Raw genomic sequence first — 21,005 nt, forward strand, 5'->3', positions numbered from 1 at the left:
GGAGAGTGGTGAAACACTGGAAGAGGCTGCCCAGGGAGGTGGTGGAGTCACCATCACTGGAGGTGTTCAAGGAACGTGTGGACGTGGCATTGTGGGACATGGTTTAATGGGCATGGTGGTGTTAGTTGATGGTTGGACTTGATGATCTTACAGGTCTTTTCCAACCTCAGTGATTCTGTGATTCTGCAATAAAGGTTGCTCTGGTTATGCATGAAGGAAAATCTGAAAGCCTGCGAATCCCAGAGTGTTTGCACGCAGTGGTTTTAGTACAACTTGTATCAATACATCCTCAGTTACCCCAACCTCAGAGTTGTCCCAGATGTCCCTGTTCACTAGGGTGACGGGCGGCCGTGGCTGAGGCCGCAGGCGTTGGACGCCGTTCCCGCTCCCTCGGAAGGTGCTGCCGGCACCCACAGCCAGGTCTGGTCAGCCAGTTACTCACAAACACAGATGAATAATGCCTTGATTCAGTGGGTTAGAGAGGGTAAGCAAGCCCCATGGCTACTCCTACAAAGCTCTTGGACACTGAGCAGCGCAGAGGGGAAGGGGAAAGATCAAGCCTGTATTTGTGCCCCCACGAGGGGTGCAGGGGCCTTCAGGAGCAGCCTGGCTCTGCAGCACTGGCCCCAAGCTAAGCTGGACCCGGCTGCAAAATAAGTATTTTCCATACCGAAGCTGTTTTGTAGCTGACAGACAGAAAAGGGGAACATGGGAGTTGTAGAGAAGACAGTCTGTCCTGTGTCTTCTACATCCCGCTCTAAAAACTCACCTGCTTGACACAGGAGGAAAAGAAGTGCCATGTCTCCCAGGGCATCGCTCTGGCTTTCAGAGTGGCTAAGCGCTTCACAGTGCAATTATCCACAACACAAACACTGAAACATAAGCAATTTGTTTAATGTCAAAGGAGGATCACAACAAAGCCAAGTTCTCAAACCTGTGTCTCGTCAAGTTTAGCGCATTCCCCTCTTCTCAGAGAGGCTGTCTGGAAATGTAGAGAAATAGAACCAGCCGCGGGTTATCGTCACATCATTTTATTGAAGTTACATGAACGTGCAACAGCGAGGAGCATTGGGCAGCCAGCTTTTTGACTGATGCCAACTTAGAAGCACATATGTAAGACAGAACTATAAGGCAAAGCTGGCTGAACCCCTGTAAGCATCTTACAGCTGAGTAAGAGAGCTAAAGGTAATTTAGAAAATGCCCGTGGTCAGGCAGTTGGACTAGATGATCACTGTAGCTCCCTTCCAACTGAAATATTCTATTCTATTCTATTTTAGCAGAGTAAAAGTTATTTTTAAATGCCATCAAAAAGATTAAATTTAGTTCTTTTCATAACAGTTCTCTGCATTAAAGTTCTACTGCCCCAATAACTAAAACAGTATAATTACTCATGCCGTATCAACAAGCACATCTATATCTAAAATAAAAATGTTCAGTCAATAGGACGTGTTGGTATGTCCTATTTTAAAGAAATCACTTATATCACTTTGGAATTTTATCTGGTGCTCACAAACACAAAGTGAGACAAGATAATCGCTCAGAGGAATTGAATGTAAATACTATCATTTGTAACGTAAAATGGCGTTATGAATACTAACGCATGAAACAAAGCCTGCCCAGCTGACAGATTGCAAGACACATCTGGCCTCCAGAACAATTTTCCACTATCGTATAAAATTATACATCTCATCTGACAACTGGCCTTAGTGTAAATGGAACTGATGTCATCCACTCCCAATTGCCAAGAAGTTGAAAAGTCTTGCACTAGATTTACAACTTGTTTATTCTTACCAATTACGGAGGCCAAGGCATACTTCTGGCCCTATAAATCCTTATATAATACCCATGTATAAGCAGAGGACATGAAAGTAAGCAAAGCAAAGTGCTGGATATAAAACTCCATGACTTACAGAAAAAATACGCATACACAGCACTTTGAGGAAGCAAGTGTAGCATAGCTAGGTTGTTCCACACTAACTTTGATTGAACTACAGCAAATTAGTATCAGTGGGGACACATAGCAAAATATCAAACACAGACCAACCCAGCAGCCTTGGAGAGTTTATAGTCTCATTTTTAGCCCTTGCTGAAGCTGAGGCCCATGAGGCCCATGTTCACCTGTGCTATTCAGTATTATATTTTAACTTAACATTACTGTATAGACATATCTGAAGTCTTACTCACAGGTGCAGTGAACATGATAACTGAACTTCTGCCCACCGATTTTTCCTTGCAATTGTTTGTACCTATTCAGTGCAGGGTATGAAGCAAGCACAGATGTCGTTATAATATGTCCTTGGCGTACCAGCTACTGATATAATATTCGTGTAATTATATTGCAAAGCTTTACAAAATATGTTGGATTTTTCAATTCTAAAAAAAAAGAATAACAATCATAGTTTTGACTCCCATCTTCAAATTTATTTAAATATAGTTTCTAAAGCATTTGGATGATTACAAATGCCAAGTGTGCAAAACAAGTGGATTCTTTTAACAATTAAATTTTTAAATTGTTAGCTTGTGTGTTTTATCCTACCAGCCCGATTGACACAGGTAGTCCCAGTAAAGTCCGTGGTATGACAACAGGAATGAGTGACTAATAATATAAGTAAATCTTGCAGGATAAAAACCTTAAGTTGGAGGGTATCTTTTATCCTTTTGAGTGTCAAACAACATTATTAATACTTGAAATTACTATTAAACCTTTTATCTGTATTAACAAGGACTTGTAGGTTTTAAAATCAACTGGTTCTTTTTCCAACTATGTGGCTTGGGGATAGCATCCTGTTTAATTATGTGGATTTCTTCCATTTATGCCTCCTTTGAGTTTTTATTTCCTTGGTTTTGTTAAACACTTCATTACATAACACACATCCTTTAAGTTGTATACAAAAAAACTTCCAACATCAGTGTGCTGATCATACTTTATTTTATTAAAATAAGTTACAAGACCCCAAATTACTTTCCCATTTAATGGACAGATGACATAGGCACATTTTTTACTCTGCCTTGCCATTTCACAGTTTTATATAATGTGATATACTGTATCCATTCATTTTTTCTGCATTTACTTTTAAATAAGAGAATAAAAATGCAGTTACTGCAGAGAAGCAGTACCTGCTGTACTACTTGTAGTACAATCTGAAGCACAGCAGGTACAGGTAGCTTTATGGTTATAAAGTGGCTGTACATGAAGATCTTCAGGGTCACTGTATTTTCAAGACAGTTGTCTTCCTGAAGTCTTCTTGACATTTGTCAATAATAACAAACCAACTGCTGTTTTGTAAGCTGTGCCACAAAATAAAGCTTGCTGAACACAATAAAAAGGATTGCTTCTGAAAGATTATTTTAGAATTCAGTAGAATAATAGCTCATACAACCAGCTGTCTGCCTTGATACACCTGCAGCTTCTCAGACACTTCATCTAGTGGTCAGTTGTTAAGGGCAATATAATAGATGGCTATAAGGTTTGCTTTATAATCTTCCTCATTGCTGCATTTTCAACAAACAGTCTGTTTTGAGCAATGAGGTCAATACATTCTTGAACCAGAGATTTCAAAACATTTTAGAGATCTGTCAAGGTCTGGCCACTTCCCAAATGACCTCAATGACCCTAATTTCTTAGAAGGGGTTGGACCAAGTGACATTCGGGGCTGAGGAGCAGCAAATGATTGTCTCTGCTGCTTTTTCCAGGTTTTCTTGAAAGGATGCTAGGGATACAAATTGCCCACCAAACAATAACTTTGAAAGAAAGCATCAGTTCTTTGTGATAAAGTACTCCCCTAAATCAATTACTATTTGAACAAGAGTGCATTTTACGGAAAAAAGCATGTAGTCTCAAAAATTTCCAGTGATGAAAATCCTGGTAAATTGTCACAATGACCAACCCCTCTCACTTCTAAAAATCGTGCCTTATGTTGAATCACAGCTTGCCCAACTTTAACTTCCAGTTATTAGTTCCTGCCATGCCATCCGAGGGCATTTATTCCAGCATTCAGGTTTGCTGTGGTACCACAGAGTTCACCACCTTCTCTTTTTTTTTTTTGTTTTTTTCTCTGCCACATATTTGTGAAATGTCTGATCTGGGGGCTGACCACATTTCTTTTTGCTGCCGCAGGCGCCGCACTGCAGCAAATGAAACCGGCAAATGCCAGCGCAGCGTAGCTGGCACCTGCCAGCCTGCACCTCAGATGTCCCACGGACCCGAGGCTTGCCCAGTGCCTCCAACTTCGGCACCCTGCCTTGCAGCTCTCCCGTTCTCGTATATCCCAGCAGCTGGATATTAATAGGCCAGCACATTTTCACGGAAAAGAAGGTTGTGCATGAAAATTGCTTGGGTGCGTGAAAATTGCCTGCCTGTGGAGGTGGGGTGCAGAGGAATACTGCAGCTAATGGGACTGTTGTCACACTGCCTGTGAAGTTGTCTTGAAAATTTTGGGACGTAATAGGAGGGCTCAAAACTGAGCATTTGTTTTAACAGTGAAAGTCATCTGGAAGAATTACGAACAGAGCAGTGCTTGATGTTCAACAGAGCATACATAATCTAGGTGATGTGGGCATGCGCATTTCATCTGTGTCTTGATACTAAAGCCCTTCAATGAAATATGAAAGCATAATGGTATTTGCAACAACCAAGATTTTGCTCCATAACATTTCTAAAATTACCAGGAAAATACTTTCTGTTGTGAGGTGTGTTCCTTCCCTGGCTAACATCAAAGCAGCTCCCTCTGAAATACCAGTAAAAAGCTGAATGCAGAAGATCACATAAGAAAAAGGATATATTTTGTGGAGAGAGCTTCAAGGCGTGAAGTGACCGAGTCCTGCAGGACAGCTATGGCTTCACACTTACAGGATTCTTCAGTTGTTACGAGACTGCTCGTTATGGCTCCTAAGAGAGAAAACAGCATTTAGAATATTTATGACAATTATGAAACATTTAAATCCCAGGAAAACGCTTGATTCTGCAACAGGAGTTGAACTCATGCTGTGAGACTACAGCAAGCACTGCAACCCAGGGCAGTCGGGAAGGAGGGACGGCAGAGAACAGGGGCTGGTGTGCAGCCAAAGATACGAATGTCATAGTCCAGAAACAGGAGAGGCAAGAGAGAGTTTGACTCTAACCGAGGAGGAGGCAGAGCAGGTTGTTCCTCGCCTGCCTACCTGGATCCTCTGCGCTCTTTAAATTAGACCATTATTGAACAAAATATAAAAAGAGGCCTGGGTGCAGGGACCAACCAGCCTCCCCCATCAACTCTAATCACTAGACTAGTGTGAATCTTCCCTTCACTTGTTATCTCTCCCTCTTGTCCAGAATATCCCCCATCCCAAAAGGTAGGGCACCCTGGGGAGTAAAATGAGTGTGTTCAAGCGATGCAGACTGAGAAGAACCTGCAGTCCAAGTCTCTGTCTTGTAAGTAGTACTTTGACCTTGACTAGACTAGACTATCTACACAGGAAGGCCACTGGCATCACTGTAAACAGAATCTATTCAATTAGCTGTATTTAAGGCCATGACTAACTTACTGGGCTTCTCTTCAGAAGAATGATAGAATCATAAAATGATTTGGGTTGGAAGGGGCCTTTAAAGGTCATCTAGTCCAACCCCCCTGCCGTGGCCAAGGACATCTTTCACTAGACCAGGTTGCTCAAAGCCCCGTCCAACCTGACCTTAAACACTTCCAGGGTTGGGGCACCCACAACTTCTCTGGGCAACCTGTTCCAGTGCCTCACTGCCGTCATAGTAAAGGATTTCTTCCTCGTATCTAAATGTATCTAAATAGAATCTAAATCTATCTACCTATACAAAATCAAGGTTGCTGCCCTGTCAAAGCTGGATTTTAATGACATTTGGGGTACCCATCACTCCCAAACATAGCACTTCTGAGAATCCATTAGTCCAAAGTTAAACCTCCAGCAGTTTTGCAAGCCAAGCAGGAAGACACGTAGTGATTTTAGGCACATAAAGACTCGATTAGAGTGTTAGAAATTGGTCAGTTTGCATCAGTTTCTGAGATGTGGGTGGAATTTAGATACCTAAGTCTCAGCTTGGGAAGGAATTAGAAGAATTGAATTTACCACTTGGTAAACAATACAAAAATGAAAGCAGTAACACATGTATTAATTTTAAATGCTAAGCAGTAAGGTTCAGCTAAATAATCAATGTGTATCACCCCACAAGTACTCTTGGTTTGTAACATTGGCAATACGCATGCATAGGGAGTATAATTTTTGATTCATCAAGAAGTGTGAACACAAGTCCATTCCAAGGTCATGTGAATATGGATGGAGGGAACAACTTTCAAATAGGCCCAAATGAATTTAAAATCTAGTAGAAAGGCACAGCAGTATTAATGGAGGAGCCAGTTATATGACAGAGAAGTCATCAATCTCTTAAGAGAAAGCAAGCATTGCCATACTGCACAGTGGTTCCATTGAATCTCTTCCTAGGTCTTACCCTCAGTCTTCCAGACATACAGAAGACCAGCCCTAGATGTCCTAAATAATTCCTTTTTCTCCATAATCCACCACAAAACCAGGGATGATCACAAAGGGCTCAGAGAGATGATAATTTCATTGTGGTATAATAACATCAGGCATCCGCTGATGGCTGTGAGTTCATAGCTACATGAGTGGCAATTTAACCTCACCTACTCCATGAAGAAAATAGGAGTTAAGGCAAGCTGCGCCACTTGCTGCAGGCTAAGAACAAACATATCAACAGCTACTGAAGCACAGGTACTGTAATAAGATTACCGTCTACATCTGAGACCAGAATAATAAGCTTCCAAAGGCAGAGTCTTCTTAAAAGAGGGCCTACAATTATGAAATACCCTTTCAACAAGTTATCAAGAGGTATTACGTGTGTGTCTCCTGACACCTGTGTTTTTACGTTGCTTGCAAAGGCAACGACAGCAGATTATTCAATTATTTTTTCTGTAGATATATAAATGCATTTATAATAGCTGATCAATGCCAAACAAATTATGTGAGCATTGTAACAGTAAAACAATAGAAATATTATACCTGGATACAATTTCTCTTTTTTTCTGAATTGTTTTGGTTTCTTTTTATGTTTATCAATCATGCCATTGATATTTCCATTTTGCAGGGAAACTGCAAAATCTATGAACAGATTCATTTCTAGCAGTGCAGAAATTCATTTGTCTTAGAGCCAATCTTGAAACTGGTGTCTCCTTGATTCCACTGAACCTGTATTTGTTCAGCTCCCTTCTTTGGAATGTTCTGCCGGCTTTATGGTCAATGTACAAAGAAGAGCTGTTCAAGAGTCAGCTGGAGGAAGGCCAGTTCAAAATATCACACCAACGTGGTTGGTTTCCAACCAGCTGCCAGTTAATTTTTTATGTTTGCATTTAAATTCTCCAATGACAGATACAGATCCTCCTTGGATTATGTCTGTTTTAAGAAAATTACTTTTCCAACCAACTTTGGCAACTGCCCAAGGGTACCCTGAAGTCTTCTACAGTCCTTCTGTGAAATTTAGAGTCTTCCAGTATTTGATATTCAAAATCTTGGACACTCCCATTGCCACTGGGACACCCAACAAGTCATACAAAACATGCTAGAGTTGTGTTTTTACACTGCATTTATGTTTAAGTCCAGACCTACAAAAAATTACTATTTTTGCAGATGGTGTTTGGCTATAGCCACCTATTTTATAACTTTGCTCTTACATAAGGTCCTTAGCCACTTGATGTAATGGCAAGTTATTCCTCCTCTGAACCAGAGATCGGACTAGGTACCTATTGAGGTCCCTTCCAACCCAACTTTACTTATGATTCTACATCAAATGGTGCAGAGGTTCTGCCAGCAGTTGATGCCATTATTGCTCATCTGAAGGGAAAACAGTTGGTGAGTTCATGCCCGCCCCACTCAGCTTGGAGGAGTGGACAAGAACATATGGTTTAGCATTGCAGTAGTTCTTCTGACACCAGTTCTGTTCCCCTCTGACTTCCCACCATCCCCTGAATGCTGGCATGCAATTGAGTCCCATGCCCCAGAGACAGATGCCCCAGAACCCTGCCTTTCCAATCACCCCAATTATTCCCATTTCATAAGGAAATGCAATTTGTAACAGATTATTTTTTTTAATACTGTGAAGTCCTTAAATGTGTGGTGATAGGTAGGAGTCAACTGTAATTTTAAATACAATGATTGCTGTAACTAAGCAAGAAGGATCAAACTAGCTCGAAACATTAGTGGAAACAGGCAGAAAAGAATGAAAAGGGTTTATACATTCAGGGAGTTAGTGAGTTGATAGAACATTTCTCAAACAGATTAAAAGGATTTAACAAATTAAAGAGAGGTACTTCAATAAATATATTCAGAAAAAAAACCCAAACCATTAAATTATTACTTGAGCATGTTTTCTCATCTGGATTTAAGGTAAAGCCTTTATAGCAGTCACAGGTATATGATCCAGCATTACTCACACAGACCTGCTCACAGTCATGGGCTCCCGGTGCACATACATCAGTTCCTACAGAATGCTTTTTGGAGAAAGTTATCCGAAAACAAGATAACATTGCTTCCCAATGGCAATGCTTTTCCGTGCTGAGAGCCTATCCTACGTGAATCTTACCACTACTGAGATATGTAACTGATCTTGCCTTGGAGCAGCGAGATGAACTAATTGCCTTACTGGGGTCTCCCTCAGTCCTTACTTTGTACAGCCTATGCTCACTCTGACCGCAGCTGCCTGACCCCACCAGATGTGGAGTGCCAGATCACCTCCAAAGGCATGCTATGAAAAGCTGCAGCACACAATAACTTCACCGTAAGGAGACCGGGAACGAAAGAACCATTTTTATAAAAATTACATTTTTACTATAACACAAAGTTAGCTGAGAAGCTAAAGAAACAAACAGCAACATGAAATTCAGCCAGGAGGGGAGGACACCACTTCAATATCTCCTGGATGGTGGTACGCAGTTTCCACAGTACTGCAGAGTGTGTGACTGTGTGACTAACCCCAGCTTTTCTCTCTTCAGTTATGTCTCAGTTCTGGGTTTGCAGAATATTGCTTTTTTTTTTTTTTTTAAATACAGTGAAGGCCTTAGTTATAAGGTGGTAAAGAAAGACCAAATGGTAAACAGTTACATACAAAGTGCTTTATATCTCTGAATGTTGCTCGAAGTGGAAAAGGCAGAGTGACATAGAACTGTCTTATAACACTTGAATGCGTGTGAAAGTTTCTCAAACAGATCCAAATATATTAACCTTCTAATGAGAGCTATTTCAATACATGTACTTATCTGGAGAGGGTATGGGGGAATAGGGAACAGCAATCTGCTCTTACTTGAGCAAGTCTTCTTGTCTGGATTCAGGGTGTAGCCTTGGTAGCAGTCACAGGTATAGAACAGATCGTCTCTTATGCAGAGCTGCTCGCAGTCGTGCCTTCCAGGTGCACACATGTCGACAGCTGAGGAAGGCATTTGAGAAGACAATACCCAAATTTCAGCCTTTTTAGTTGGTGTTAGTAATTCCCATTTGCAAACCTATCTTCATTTGGATTCAAACCAGGATGTTTTTATTGCGTGTCAGCACACTATTAGCCATAGTAGGGTATACAGAGTGTGTTTTTATCCGGCTATCAACATCACAAAATTAATACGATTTTTGGAATACTGGCAACGCTTTTTTGCAGTTGTAACAGATTGCAAAAGGAACCGAACTAGCAGTGACCCAGTTACAAAATAATGATCCAAAGGAATTTCAGAGAACAAATATCTGGATTTTAAGAGACTATTTGGCATTATTTCAGCTCTAATTGAGTTGGATAAGACACTGTTTTATGGAGTGAAAAGACCATAAACAGAAGAGTATACATGGCTGCTAAAAAAAAGAGAGACGTGGCACCCACTGCCAGTTACAAAGTGGGTACTTTATGTGTGAGGCTGATGTTTTCTGCCAAATTTAACACGTCAGCTCTGAAAGGGCAAGCTGAGAAGGCGTTCCTATATTTGGATATCTTTGCACTGAAGAGGTCCAGTAAGGCACAAGCAAAGAAAGAAAGAAAAAAGCCCCTCCTGGACCTAGACTATTTTTATTATATCACAAAGACCTGGATGGTTGAGAAATCATTAGCGGCATACTGCAAAATGAGATTCAAAAGGAAAAAAAAAGCAAGCATATTAGGGAAATAATCTGAAATTTGACTATGCAGGGGGAGAATCAGTGCTATGAAAGGAGGTTCAGGACTGGACTCCCAAAGGGGATACCTAACTGAATTCACATTCCCTTCACAGATGTTTATTGCGTCTCTATAATGCCAGGTGAGAGCTAATCTTAGGAACTATATTTACAAAATCAGCTCCTAAACTAGGCAGGAAGAAATATTGAGGCCCTCAGGCTTCACCTCTTTGAGATGCGAGACATATGACTTATTTGGAGAGATTTGCCTAGGAACCTCCTGGAACTGGAAGCCTAGGTTCAGCGCTTTGTCACACAAAATGGAGTAAGGAAAGGAATTACGATGGAAATGGAAGAAAGGATTTTGCGTAAATAAATCATCAGTGAGACATCCAAAGAAATTAGGAGTGATATTCAAATCCTCATCTAGTGAAAATAATATAGAACACATTAATTTGTAGGTACTATATACTTAAATGTGCATCCTTAAGTACCAGCTATACCTATGCTCCTGGTCTCCACAAGAGCCCAGCACTGGGAAAGAACATTTCCCTCCATCCTCTAAAGCTTTAAGGCTGGAGTATTTTTTAAGGTCCAAACACATCCACCAGAAAGAGTGATCACACTCATGATGCAGGGGTCTCAAATTATTACATGTAGAAAAAAAGTTGCACTGTGTTTTCAGGAATTGTACAGAAACTCTTGGATAATTTGTCAGAAAAATAACATAAATTAACCTGATTTTTTAAATTTACTTGGTTTTGGCTGAACACAATGTTTCCTTGATCAGGTCTTACCTGAGCAAGTCTTCTTATCTGGATTCAGGGTGTATCCTTCAAAGCAGTCACAGAGGTAGGATCCATCATTACTCAGACAGACTTGTGCACAATCATGCCTTCCAGATGCGCACACGTCCGTGGCTGTGGTGAACCATGTTTTAGAGAAGAAAGCTATTAATCCCTCCCAGACACTCAAGCGTATTAAATGCTTCAACGTTTATAAGTACAATTTAATTAGGATTCAAATTAGGATTCAACCAGTGCCCTACTATATTATTACATTATGCTGCAGACAACTGAATTCAGTTACTAATTATTTAATGCAGGAGGCAGGTGTCTGGACTGCAAGACATTACTGTACCACGACTCAGGCAATCTGATTTTTATCAGCAATTCTAACAGCCCTGAATATCCCCAGTAAGGATGAAGCTAAAACACCATACTGAGATGAGCAATAACCTGCCACATGTCAAGGCAGAAGTTGTTTCTTGCAGTATTAGCAGTAACTGTGGTGAATCCAAATTTAACGTCATACTTTCATCCATGAGCAGAAGGCAGGCACAAAAAGCCGGGCATGATATGTAGAAATGCTATTAAATGGCAAAGAGATACAAAGCCTAGTGAGAACAAAAGCAAACAAACAAACAAACAAACAAAAAAGCAGGAGCACTAGAAGATTATGTTCTCTCTTCAGAAATAAAAAGAGTGAAAACTTCATCGTGAAGAATGCTTATGTGCTCTCTAAAGGAGGGATGCACTTACCAGTCACAAAATAGCTACCCTAAGGCTGGTGCCACTCAGAACTTCTGGATTTAAAGAAACAACTCCAGAGAAGTACTTGGGGGAAAAGAAGTTTTTATAATAATTTTCTAATAAATTTTACAATAAATTTTCAGGGTGACAATTCAAGAAGCTGCTGCCAGTGTAAGATTGGGGTTGCTATATCGCAGATCCCTGCACAGCTTGGAAGCAGAAGCAGCAAGCTGTGAAAAAAATGAGTTTCGACAGGAGAGATGGAGAGGACAGGGGAAAACCATCAGGTTTTAAGTTCTCTATGGACGAGTGGCACTCACTCTCCAATGGAGAAACAGTGCTGGTGGGCATCTCTGGAATAGGTTTATCCTCTCCCAGGGACTACGTGATGTTTATGAAATACTGCAAAGACCATAAAATGGTAGGCAAGTCCCAAATTGCACTTTTGTAATCAATACATTTAAAGAAAAATGCAATTTTACTGTTACTGGAACCAAGGGGAAATTGTACAGGTGAATTCTTATTTTAAGAGTTGATGTCTGTAAGCAATTTTTCAATTAGAAACAATGAAGGTAACTCACAGAAAACATGTCCATGTTTCCACGAGTTTCATATATTATAGTAGCCTTTAATTCTTACCTGAGCAAGTCTTCTTATCTGGATTCAGGGTGTAGCCTTCATAGCATTCACAGACATAGGATCCGTTGTTACTCACACAGATCTGATCACACTCATGCCTTCCAGGTGCACACATGTCCACAGCTGCAAGACACACATTGGAGAAACAATTCAAACAGAACAAGTAGTTTGGCGCGAAGTGCACGTTCATGTTTTTGAATATATTTCTATTTGGAATCAGCTCAGAAATGGCAATAGTAATTGAAGGAAATAGAGTAAGTGTTAGGAGAAAATATCTATACAGTGTCTACATCTGAAGACTTTGTTTTGGCATCTGGCCCTAATGAATGGTTCTGTAGGCATAATAAAAAGGATGGTGATGGAATCAAACTATTTCTGAGCATTACTTGCAGTAGACTTTATTTATTTATTATTTATTATTAGATATATTATTACTGAAGGAGATACAGACGTTCACTGTTTCACCAGAAGTACACAAGTAGCTTCTCAAATCCAATTATGATGTTAAAAAGTGATTTTTTTTCTAGTTGAACACATTTACCAAAGGAGTAATACCTGAGCAGGTTCTCTTGTCTGGATTGAGAGTGTAGCCTTCATAGCAATCGCAAAGGTAGGATCCGCTGTTACTCACACAGACCTGCTCGCAGTCATGGGTCCCAAGTGCACACACATTCGCAGCTGCAAAGGGCATTTACAGAAAAGGCATTTCAGCCATCCCAAAGGAGAGAAACATGCATTAATAATGTATGCTTACAAAGTACATCTTGAACTGTTTGCTGGATTAGTAGTAGTAAATGTCAGTGCTGTGCCACCGTCACAAAAGTTACAGGCATCTTTTGCATGATTCTGTAGCCAGAAGAAAGAGGTCATAAACAACACTGGAACAACTGCACTGAAATAACTCACCACCTGAGGTGGCAGAAAGGGAAGATTAATCTGAAAAGGGTACAACAGGGAGAGAGAGGTTTTAGGCATTTAGTAACATTACACTGGAAATGAGAACTCAGCAATGAAAAGGACCTTCTGGCTTATTATATCCAGTCCCTTTCTATTACAGACAACCAGTTCAAATAATCCCAAAATGTATCAGTCACTGTCTGGCAGCTTACTAACTTCTGCTCACTGGCATATGACCTGATTTATGAATTCCTGCTGCACTGTAAAAAACTACCATGTAAACTGCAATGTGGCAGAAAGCACAATAAATAAAATAAAATAAATAAGATAAAACAAAATAAACTGCAATAGAAAAAGCATCAAGACCAGGAGGAAAAGAAAAATGACTCAGTGGGACTAAGATAACACTGTCTTCTCAGGGATGAAGAGAGGGTCTGCATAATTATGGTGTATCAGCCAGCAAAGAAACCCACCGGTGCAAGAAGGGTGTGCGAGGGCTGCAGCTGCCTTGTTCCATCAGGTTTAAAAAGACAAGACCAAAAGAGGATACGGACGAAAGTTTCTACAGTAAGGTAGCTTTACAGGCACGTGAACCTCCTAATTGAAGGGCAGTGCAGAAATAACATCCAAACCTCAGAGAACTGAGAAGCTGAAACTGCAAACTACAAAATGAGATTCAACTTTTGGGGACCGGCTAATTCCCCAGCAGACAGTAAGGCTATCTCATCAGACTGAGAAAACAGAAAACAGTGATACGAAAAGCAGCGTGACATATGGCAGCTGATGTAACTGTGTTGTGTTGACAGGGTAGACAAAATGACTCTTGTAACGCTGAGCTGTCTCTGCAACGCACTATGTGTGCTGACAGTCTTTTCCTTCACAGATGGTCTAAGTAACTAATTCTGACCAATTTTTCTGAGGTGTATTTAGCTTTGGATCTGCTGCTTCTTCGGTCACCTCAAGATGCCTCTGTTTCTCTCCACAGACTGTAGAGGAATCCTAGATTCTTGCTTAAACTTAGATGATTTTTAGATTACTAAATTTAGATGAGATGAAAAAGGGAAGGGGAGAGGGGAGGGGGGAGGAAAAAAGGTGGAGGAAAAAAGTGGGAAGGGGGAAAGAAAGAAAAGAAAGAAGGAGGAAACAAAAGGGAAAAGGAGAAAAATGGAAGGACAAGTCTGTTATTACCTGAGATGTTATTTACATGAGTAGTTACAATGTGGGTAAAATCAAACTCCAACGCAATAGTGACATAAGAAATGAGAAGCAAGAATGCTTGAATCTTCTCATGTATTTTTGAATGAAAGGCAACATTGCCCATTTTCTAAAACATGGAAGATTTAGATGTCCCCTAATAAGGCTGATAGAAAGTGTGTCTTGTATTTCCATTGGCAAAAACAAATCTCAAAACAAGACAGCGTCTTTTCATTTTGCCACACCCTTGGGAGTAAGAGAATTCATCTCCATGACTTCTGAACAAAATCTGTGGGTGATATTTTCAACCATAACTGAGAAGCTTGGACTCAAGTGGTCAGATTTTTGTGGTAGGAAAGTCAAGCTTCCACTGACTTGGACACCAATTCAAGGTGAAGATTTTCCATCTCCAGGATGGTCTCATGTTGAATGATGCTCTCAGTGCATCAAGAACTTGATCTTAGCCAACTATTTTGCCCCTGAACATTAGCCTTCCTGTTCTCAGTTCATCCTACAAACAAATTTATTTGCCTTGGCCAAAGCAAAGAAAATCCTAATTGTCACTGGTGAGTCTCAAATTTCTGACCAAAAAGCAGTCTGGAGCTGGAAAAGACCCAGCTTACCCACACTGTCTTACAAGACCCTCTTAGATTCATTTGGTTTATAGGAACCTTTTGAAAAACTATTCCCTTTACCCCATTTTTGTCCATGAATCCCACGGATTCTGGCTAATTGCATGCAGGAAACTCAGTTACACTGGAAGGGTGTATGTGTGAGCTCTCTCTGGTTTATCCTCCAGCTTAGTAGGGGCATAATTCCTATGCTTCAGCACAATAAACAGTAAGTTTACTCTTAAGAACAAGAGATCTTTTTCTTTGGTGCTATGAAAGGACTTGCTTTGGTGAGAACATAGGTGGAAAATTAGTGCTATGTTCACAGCGCACATATCTGCCCAGCTAGGTGGGCATTTGTACCCACTTCCAGCTACCAGAGAGAGGATGTGGTCACATCAGCAACACAACATGTTGTCAAGCCAAACCTCAAGGCGTTTCCTATGATAATTATTGGGCAAAGTGTCCTGTCTACAGATGGTCCTACACATTTATTTCATACCTAGAAAAAGAGGTATTCAAATGGTATGGTGGTAATTTTTAGTAAGGCTCTGAAATAGCAAAGTAACACCTTGCCAGTCAAGTTCCCAAGGCAATGGCTGTTACTTTAATTCTCTTACAATGTTCTTTACACCTGATTTTACCCATTACTTGCTGGATATTTATTTTACAAGTAATTTCCTTAGAAATTTGCTAGAAAAAATCTACTTCATACAGGTTTTTTAACCGTCAAAAAGTCGTTGTTTGATTTTTTGGGTAGGGCTGTGGCATAGCTATCTACAGGCAGTTCTCAATACTCCAGATAAATGACTTTTTTTTCTGTAAATTACAAGAACAACCCACACTGGCCTAGCATCGTTAGTGGAGTTCTAGACCAAACCAAATATACATCCAGCATTTTTCCAAGACCAGCCCTCAAAGAGCGAAGCTAATTCAACCCATCCCACAGTTCCCTGTCTAAATCAAGTTGCAGAGAAACCCAGAAAGGTGCGAGTCCGGCAATGCCTGCAGAGTGAAAGCCCATCCCAAGATGATCTGCCATTGTGTTCGGGCACTTCATCCTGGACCAAATTTCTCAAGCTAGGGTGACAGTTCACCTGCCACACTGATTTTCCTACTCTGAATCTATAAGGAGCCCTTCAGAACCACACTTCCACCCTCCTCGCTTCCCAGCCAGACGGGAAAAGAAATGAGCAGACTGCACAGCTCCAGTATGCACTCTCGGTAAGTCAGTAAATGCACATAGCCGAATCCCAGCCAGATCGCTGTGCTTTCTCTTGCACTAAACTGGGCCAACTGCACAAGGAGGTCCACTGAAACCAGGTCTGTTACTTGCATGGTAAGGTCACTATTCAAAAGGAAAGGTCATTACTTGGCCTCCACTGAATAAAAGGGTTGAATGTTTGCTCAACGGATGGTAAAGGAAATATTTAAATGTGAAACATAGCACTTCTCATAAAGAAAAACAACTTTCTGAGATAAAGAAAAACTTCTTTCTTAGGGAGTGGAACCACAGTAGGAGCCAAAAGGAGCCAAATTACACTACCCTCTTGGACTGACCACCTTACCACAGAAAGTCTCTCTGAATTTGGATGTCAGCTTTTCGATCACACCGTAGGTCTCCACATAAAAGACGTGTTCATCCAGTGGTTCGCTGGCCATTATCCTCAGGGACTGCATGTCTGCCCGGTCTACCCCAACTGCATAGATCTCAATGCCAGCTGTCCGGGCACTTGCTGCCACGTCTTGAACCTGGTCTTGTGGTCGTCCATCTGTCACAACAATGACCACCTTGGGGATATTGAAGGTTGCTGGCCGGCTGCCCATTTCCTCAGTGAAGACTTCATCCATGGCAGTTTGGATGGCAAGGCCGGTCATTGTGCCAGCAGACAAGGGCTCAATGTGAGATATAGCCTCCTTCATAGATGCTTTATCAAAGTAGGTTCGGAGGGGAAACTCTACCTTGACAGTGCTGGCATAATTCATGACCGCCACACGGGTTGTTCTTTCACCAACGTCCAGAGTATCAATCATTTTTGACAAAAAGATCTTCACTTTCTCAAACTCTTCAGGTCGGACGCTACGGGAACTGTCTATGATGAAGACGAGGTCTAGGGGCTGGTTCTTGCAGGCAGTGTCTGTCAAGAAGGAAGGAAAACACTTCAGTCATCTCCTACACAGGATCAGAGCTCTCACCCTAGGGCAGCGAGAGCTGTCATGGCAAACTACTCCTACCAGATAAACGCTGGCACTCTTGGTTGTCTAGGAAGAGGCTCAAAATTATAGCGAGCAACACATTATTTTATCTATATGTAATATATAGATAAATAAAATAGGTATGTGTATATATATTAAATATATATATTTATATTATTATATAAATTCTTAAATGTTCATTTTGACAAGTAATAAATAATTGAACTTTTCTAAGCATTAAAAGATGTGTCCACATTTAAGCCCACAAAATGTCTAACTATCCTTGAAACAAAGGATTGTAGTTTGCACATAACAGCCAACACAGAAATGTGGCAATGATATATAAATATACTTACTTTTTATTTTTATAAAGATAAAGCCTGAATTCCATTGTTATAAGCTACAGAAATAAAATGGTAAAACAACTGGCTAGATTACATAGTGAACAAACCCCAACAATTTTTTTTAGGATAGTAACAATATAGATTGCTGATTAGGAATTATTTTGTGTTTGTAATTCACAATCCAAAGTACACAACAAGAAGAAATAAAGGCCAACAGGAAAAAGATGCAAATGATGCTGTGGTAAAGGGTTCTTTAGAAGTTGTTACTGTTTAAGGGCTTCTAGAGCAGAGAAGAAAATTGAACTTACTATTTATGAACTAATTTTACATGTAAAAATGAAGATTTACACAAATATTTCTAGCTTCTAAAATTCCTCACTGACATATAAATCTAGACAGAAACAGAAAAGCAATAGCTCAGATCAGAGACAAGCATCACTTCTAGGAAGACAAAAAATAAGCAAGACAGCAACAACAGGCAAGCTAAGCTGTGCACCCTCTGTCCTGATACCCTGACCTGACACTGACGATACCGTGAGGTTAGTTTATACCATCAAGGTATGGATTTGTACTGCTGGTTTATGAAAAACACACAACCCAAAGCACAATATTTCTACAAAAGAGACATTCCTGCTCAACAGTGCATTAAATAGAAAAATGTGAGGTGTTCAGTTTGAATACACTCCCTGAAGAGCTGTTTTGGGAATGTGACGCACCTTTCCCAGCTCCTGTCAGGTTGACTTCTATTATTCCATTCCAGTTTTAAAAAAAATAAAAATAGAAGTTCTTCACATGTCTCTTAAAAGTAGAGGTGAAAACAGCACCTTTTTTTTTTTTAGTGCATTAAAAAACTTTTTTTCTCTTGTGCAAGTTAAAAGGGGGGGAAGAAATCAAATTGCACAGATAGATCTTACTTCCATCAGGAAACACAACAGTAGAGCTGATTTTGCTTTTGAACAGAGTAATGGACTGGACGAATCTAGGATCCCATCCAGGACTGTTATATATAGTTCTACATGCATCCCATAACTCAGTTTTTGCCTAAGGATTTAGAAGAATGGCTTTGTGCCCTTCGGAAAGCTGAGAGAACATGTTTGTCCATGGATGCATAGCTTAAGACATGAAAGAAAGAGAGACACAATGTTTGTCCTACAAAAAAAGACCAAATCCAGATTTGTCGGCAGAAGAATTTTCTTTCTTAGATCAAGAAAAAAAGACCTTTTCAGCAGCCTGATCCTTCTGTGAGTCTGAAAGAGATGTTTTGAGAAATGAACGCAGGTAGGGAAGAGTTATATAGGTTTTAGAGATTAGCAAGGCCAGCTTTGCTTAAAAAAAAGTAGTTGGCACTGCTGCCTACAAGCGCACGGCCCACGGACCGCTGCAGCTACAGCGAAATGCCCCTGGGGCACAACCTTCCTGTAAAACCAAGCGTGTAAGGAAACGCCCTAAGAGGAGCGATGGTGGGGGGTCCCCGGCGCGGCTGGGGAGCAGCGAGCAGAGCGTGCAGCGAGCGAGCCGGAGGGCATCGCCCCCGGGCAGGGCTGGCCGGGGGCGCGCAGCCCCCGCGGGAGGTAGCCGGCTGCGGGGAGAAGGCAGCTGCCGCTGCCCCGCGGGAGTACGGTACCTGCCGCGGCGTGGCTCCCGGAGAGGCCGCCGCCCGGCCGCGGCTGCCGGCGCAGGCGGTGCGGGGAGCCCCGCGTCGCGGGCGGCAGCGGCAGCAGCAGCAGCAGCGGCGGCAGCAGCGCCAGGCAGCAGCCCAGGATGCCGAGCGCCCGCCCCATGGTGCTGCCGCCTGCCCCGCCGCGCCGCGCTTAAAGCTGCCGGCCGCCACGGGGGGCGCGACCGAGGTGGCATCGGCTCCCCCCGCCGCCTCCTCCCCAGGGGCGGCCGGCCGCCAGGAAGGAGCGGGCTGCCAGCCCGCCTCCCCCGCCCCGGCGGGACCTTCAGCCCGGGGGAGAGGGAAGGGCTGCAAGGATTGGAGCTGAACTTTGGGAACTTGCGGCACGGTAAGGACAGGGTTCAAACCTGGGAGCAGGGGGAGGTGAAGTGCAAACTCACCCTTTCCCCCTCCACTGGAATTATTTGATCCCGGTCTGCTAACTTTGCACTCCTGGTCTCAAGCAAGCGCCAGGCTTTATCTCCACGGCACTATTTGCAAAGAATGGGAGAAAATGCTCCCAGTGTGATCACCAAGGCACAAGAAACAGCCTTGCCTGTTTTCAAACCTGACTTAAGGCCTTTTGTCTGGTCCCGAGCACTGCAAATCCTGCCAGTTCCTGTGGGAAGCTGTAGCAAGCTTTAACAGAAAGCATGGTTTAGGGCACAAATCCGCTACGATCTCCAGCATGGTATTTCAGAAGACACCTGTGCTGAACCCACAGTCGACACATTGGACTGCAAACCATCGTTCCTCCCTTCACCTCTGTAAGGGGAAGAGGAAGCCCCAGTTTAGAACAGAAACAAACCACCACACCCTCACAACCCACCGGCAGTATAGTCTTGGGCAGGTATTGACTCACTTCAGGAAGTACGATCTTGACTGCACAGCAGAAGCAGCCACCATCACATTCGCAAAGCCTGCAGATGAAGTCAGGGTAGAGGGAACACCACCCTTCATGCAGAGGAACGCCACAGGACAAGGCTCCAGCGGCGTGCAATGGCCTTCATCTCCTAGAGGGGACTGCAGCTCTGTTTGAGCACCAGCGTGTGCACACAGACCACAGGAATTTCAAGCAGGGTCTGCCACTGCCAAGTACTGCTCACCCATATGATCACCCACCCCTTGGCCAGAGCTCCCTGCCCATATCCAACACTTTCAAGTTCCTTTGGTGCCCATTCGTGGGCAGACAGCTAAGGAAGGAGCAGGCTTTTGGCTTCACTCTGTAACACACACACTGAATCTCCCTCAGGGCAGATGGATCCAGGCCAGAGTACCTCTGGGATCAGTATTTGAGCATCACACAACACACCAATAGTTTCAGCTGTGTGTTCCTTAGACCACTTTAGTTTCATGTAGTCTTTCAGCTCCCCTCCAGAAGTCACATTTAAGCAGTCTTTGCCAGCATCCAAAGATTCCTTGGTTTTGGAGTCTCTGGGAGTCCAGATCCAATGCAGTTCCTTAGAACTTTGAAGCTGAGAGCAGCTGGGTGCCCAGGGTAACGGGGAGGGCAGGGCACTGCCAGAACAGTGGTGCGAGATGCTCTTACACCATGACAGTTACAGGTGCTCTCGCAGATGGCATCTTAGGTTCCTTAGTTTTCTCTTTACCCCTTACCAACAGCGTGGTAATGACAAAGGGCATTTCTAAACTTGTCAGGGGGAGTGGAAGGAGGTACATAACTTGAACAGACTAGAATAACCGACCACCTGTATGCTGTAGCAACTTGAATCCTTTTCCCCGGAGTTTAATTCCAGATCCCTTTCATCTTCCAAAGTAGAAAGCC

At 42.2% G+C, this 21,005-nt stretch overlaps 1 protein-coding gene across 1 annotated transcript; it reads right to left on the minus strand.

Annotated features, from left to right (window-relative positions):
• Positions 1 to 3,371: 3,371 nt before the first annotated feature.
• Positions 3,372 to 19,343, minus strand: MATN3 (matrilin 3). Its single transcript, XM_059835805.1, has 8 exons — positions 19,187 to 19,343; positions 16,591 to 17,160; positions 12,876 to 12,998; positions 12,321 to 12,443; positions 10,947 to 11,069; positions 9,317 to 9,439; positions 4,781 to 4,888; positions 3,372 to 3,427 (listed from the first exon to the last, which is right to left on the minus strand). Exons 1-8 carry the CDS (start codon positions 19,341 to 19,343, stop codon positions 3,372 to 3,374), a joined length of 1,383 nt encoding a protein of 460 aa, XP_059691788.1.
• Positions 19,344 to 21,005: the final 1,662 nt, after the last annotated feature.

The sequence above is a fragment of the Gavia stellata genome, chromosome 2 (genome assembly GCF_030936135.1).
Source record: "Gavia stellata isolate bGavSte3 chromosome 2, bGavSte3.hap2, whole genome shotgun sequence".
Lineage (NCBI taxonomy): Eukaryota > Metazoa > Chordata > Aves > Gaviiformes > Gaviidae > Gavia > Gavia stellata.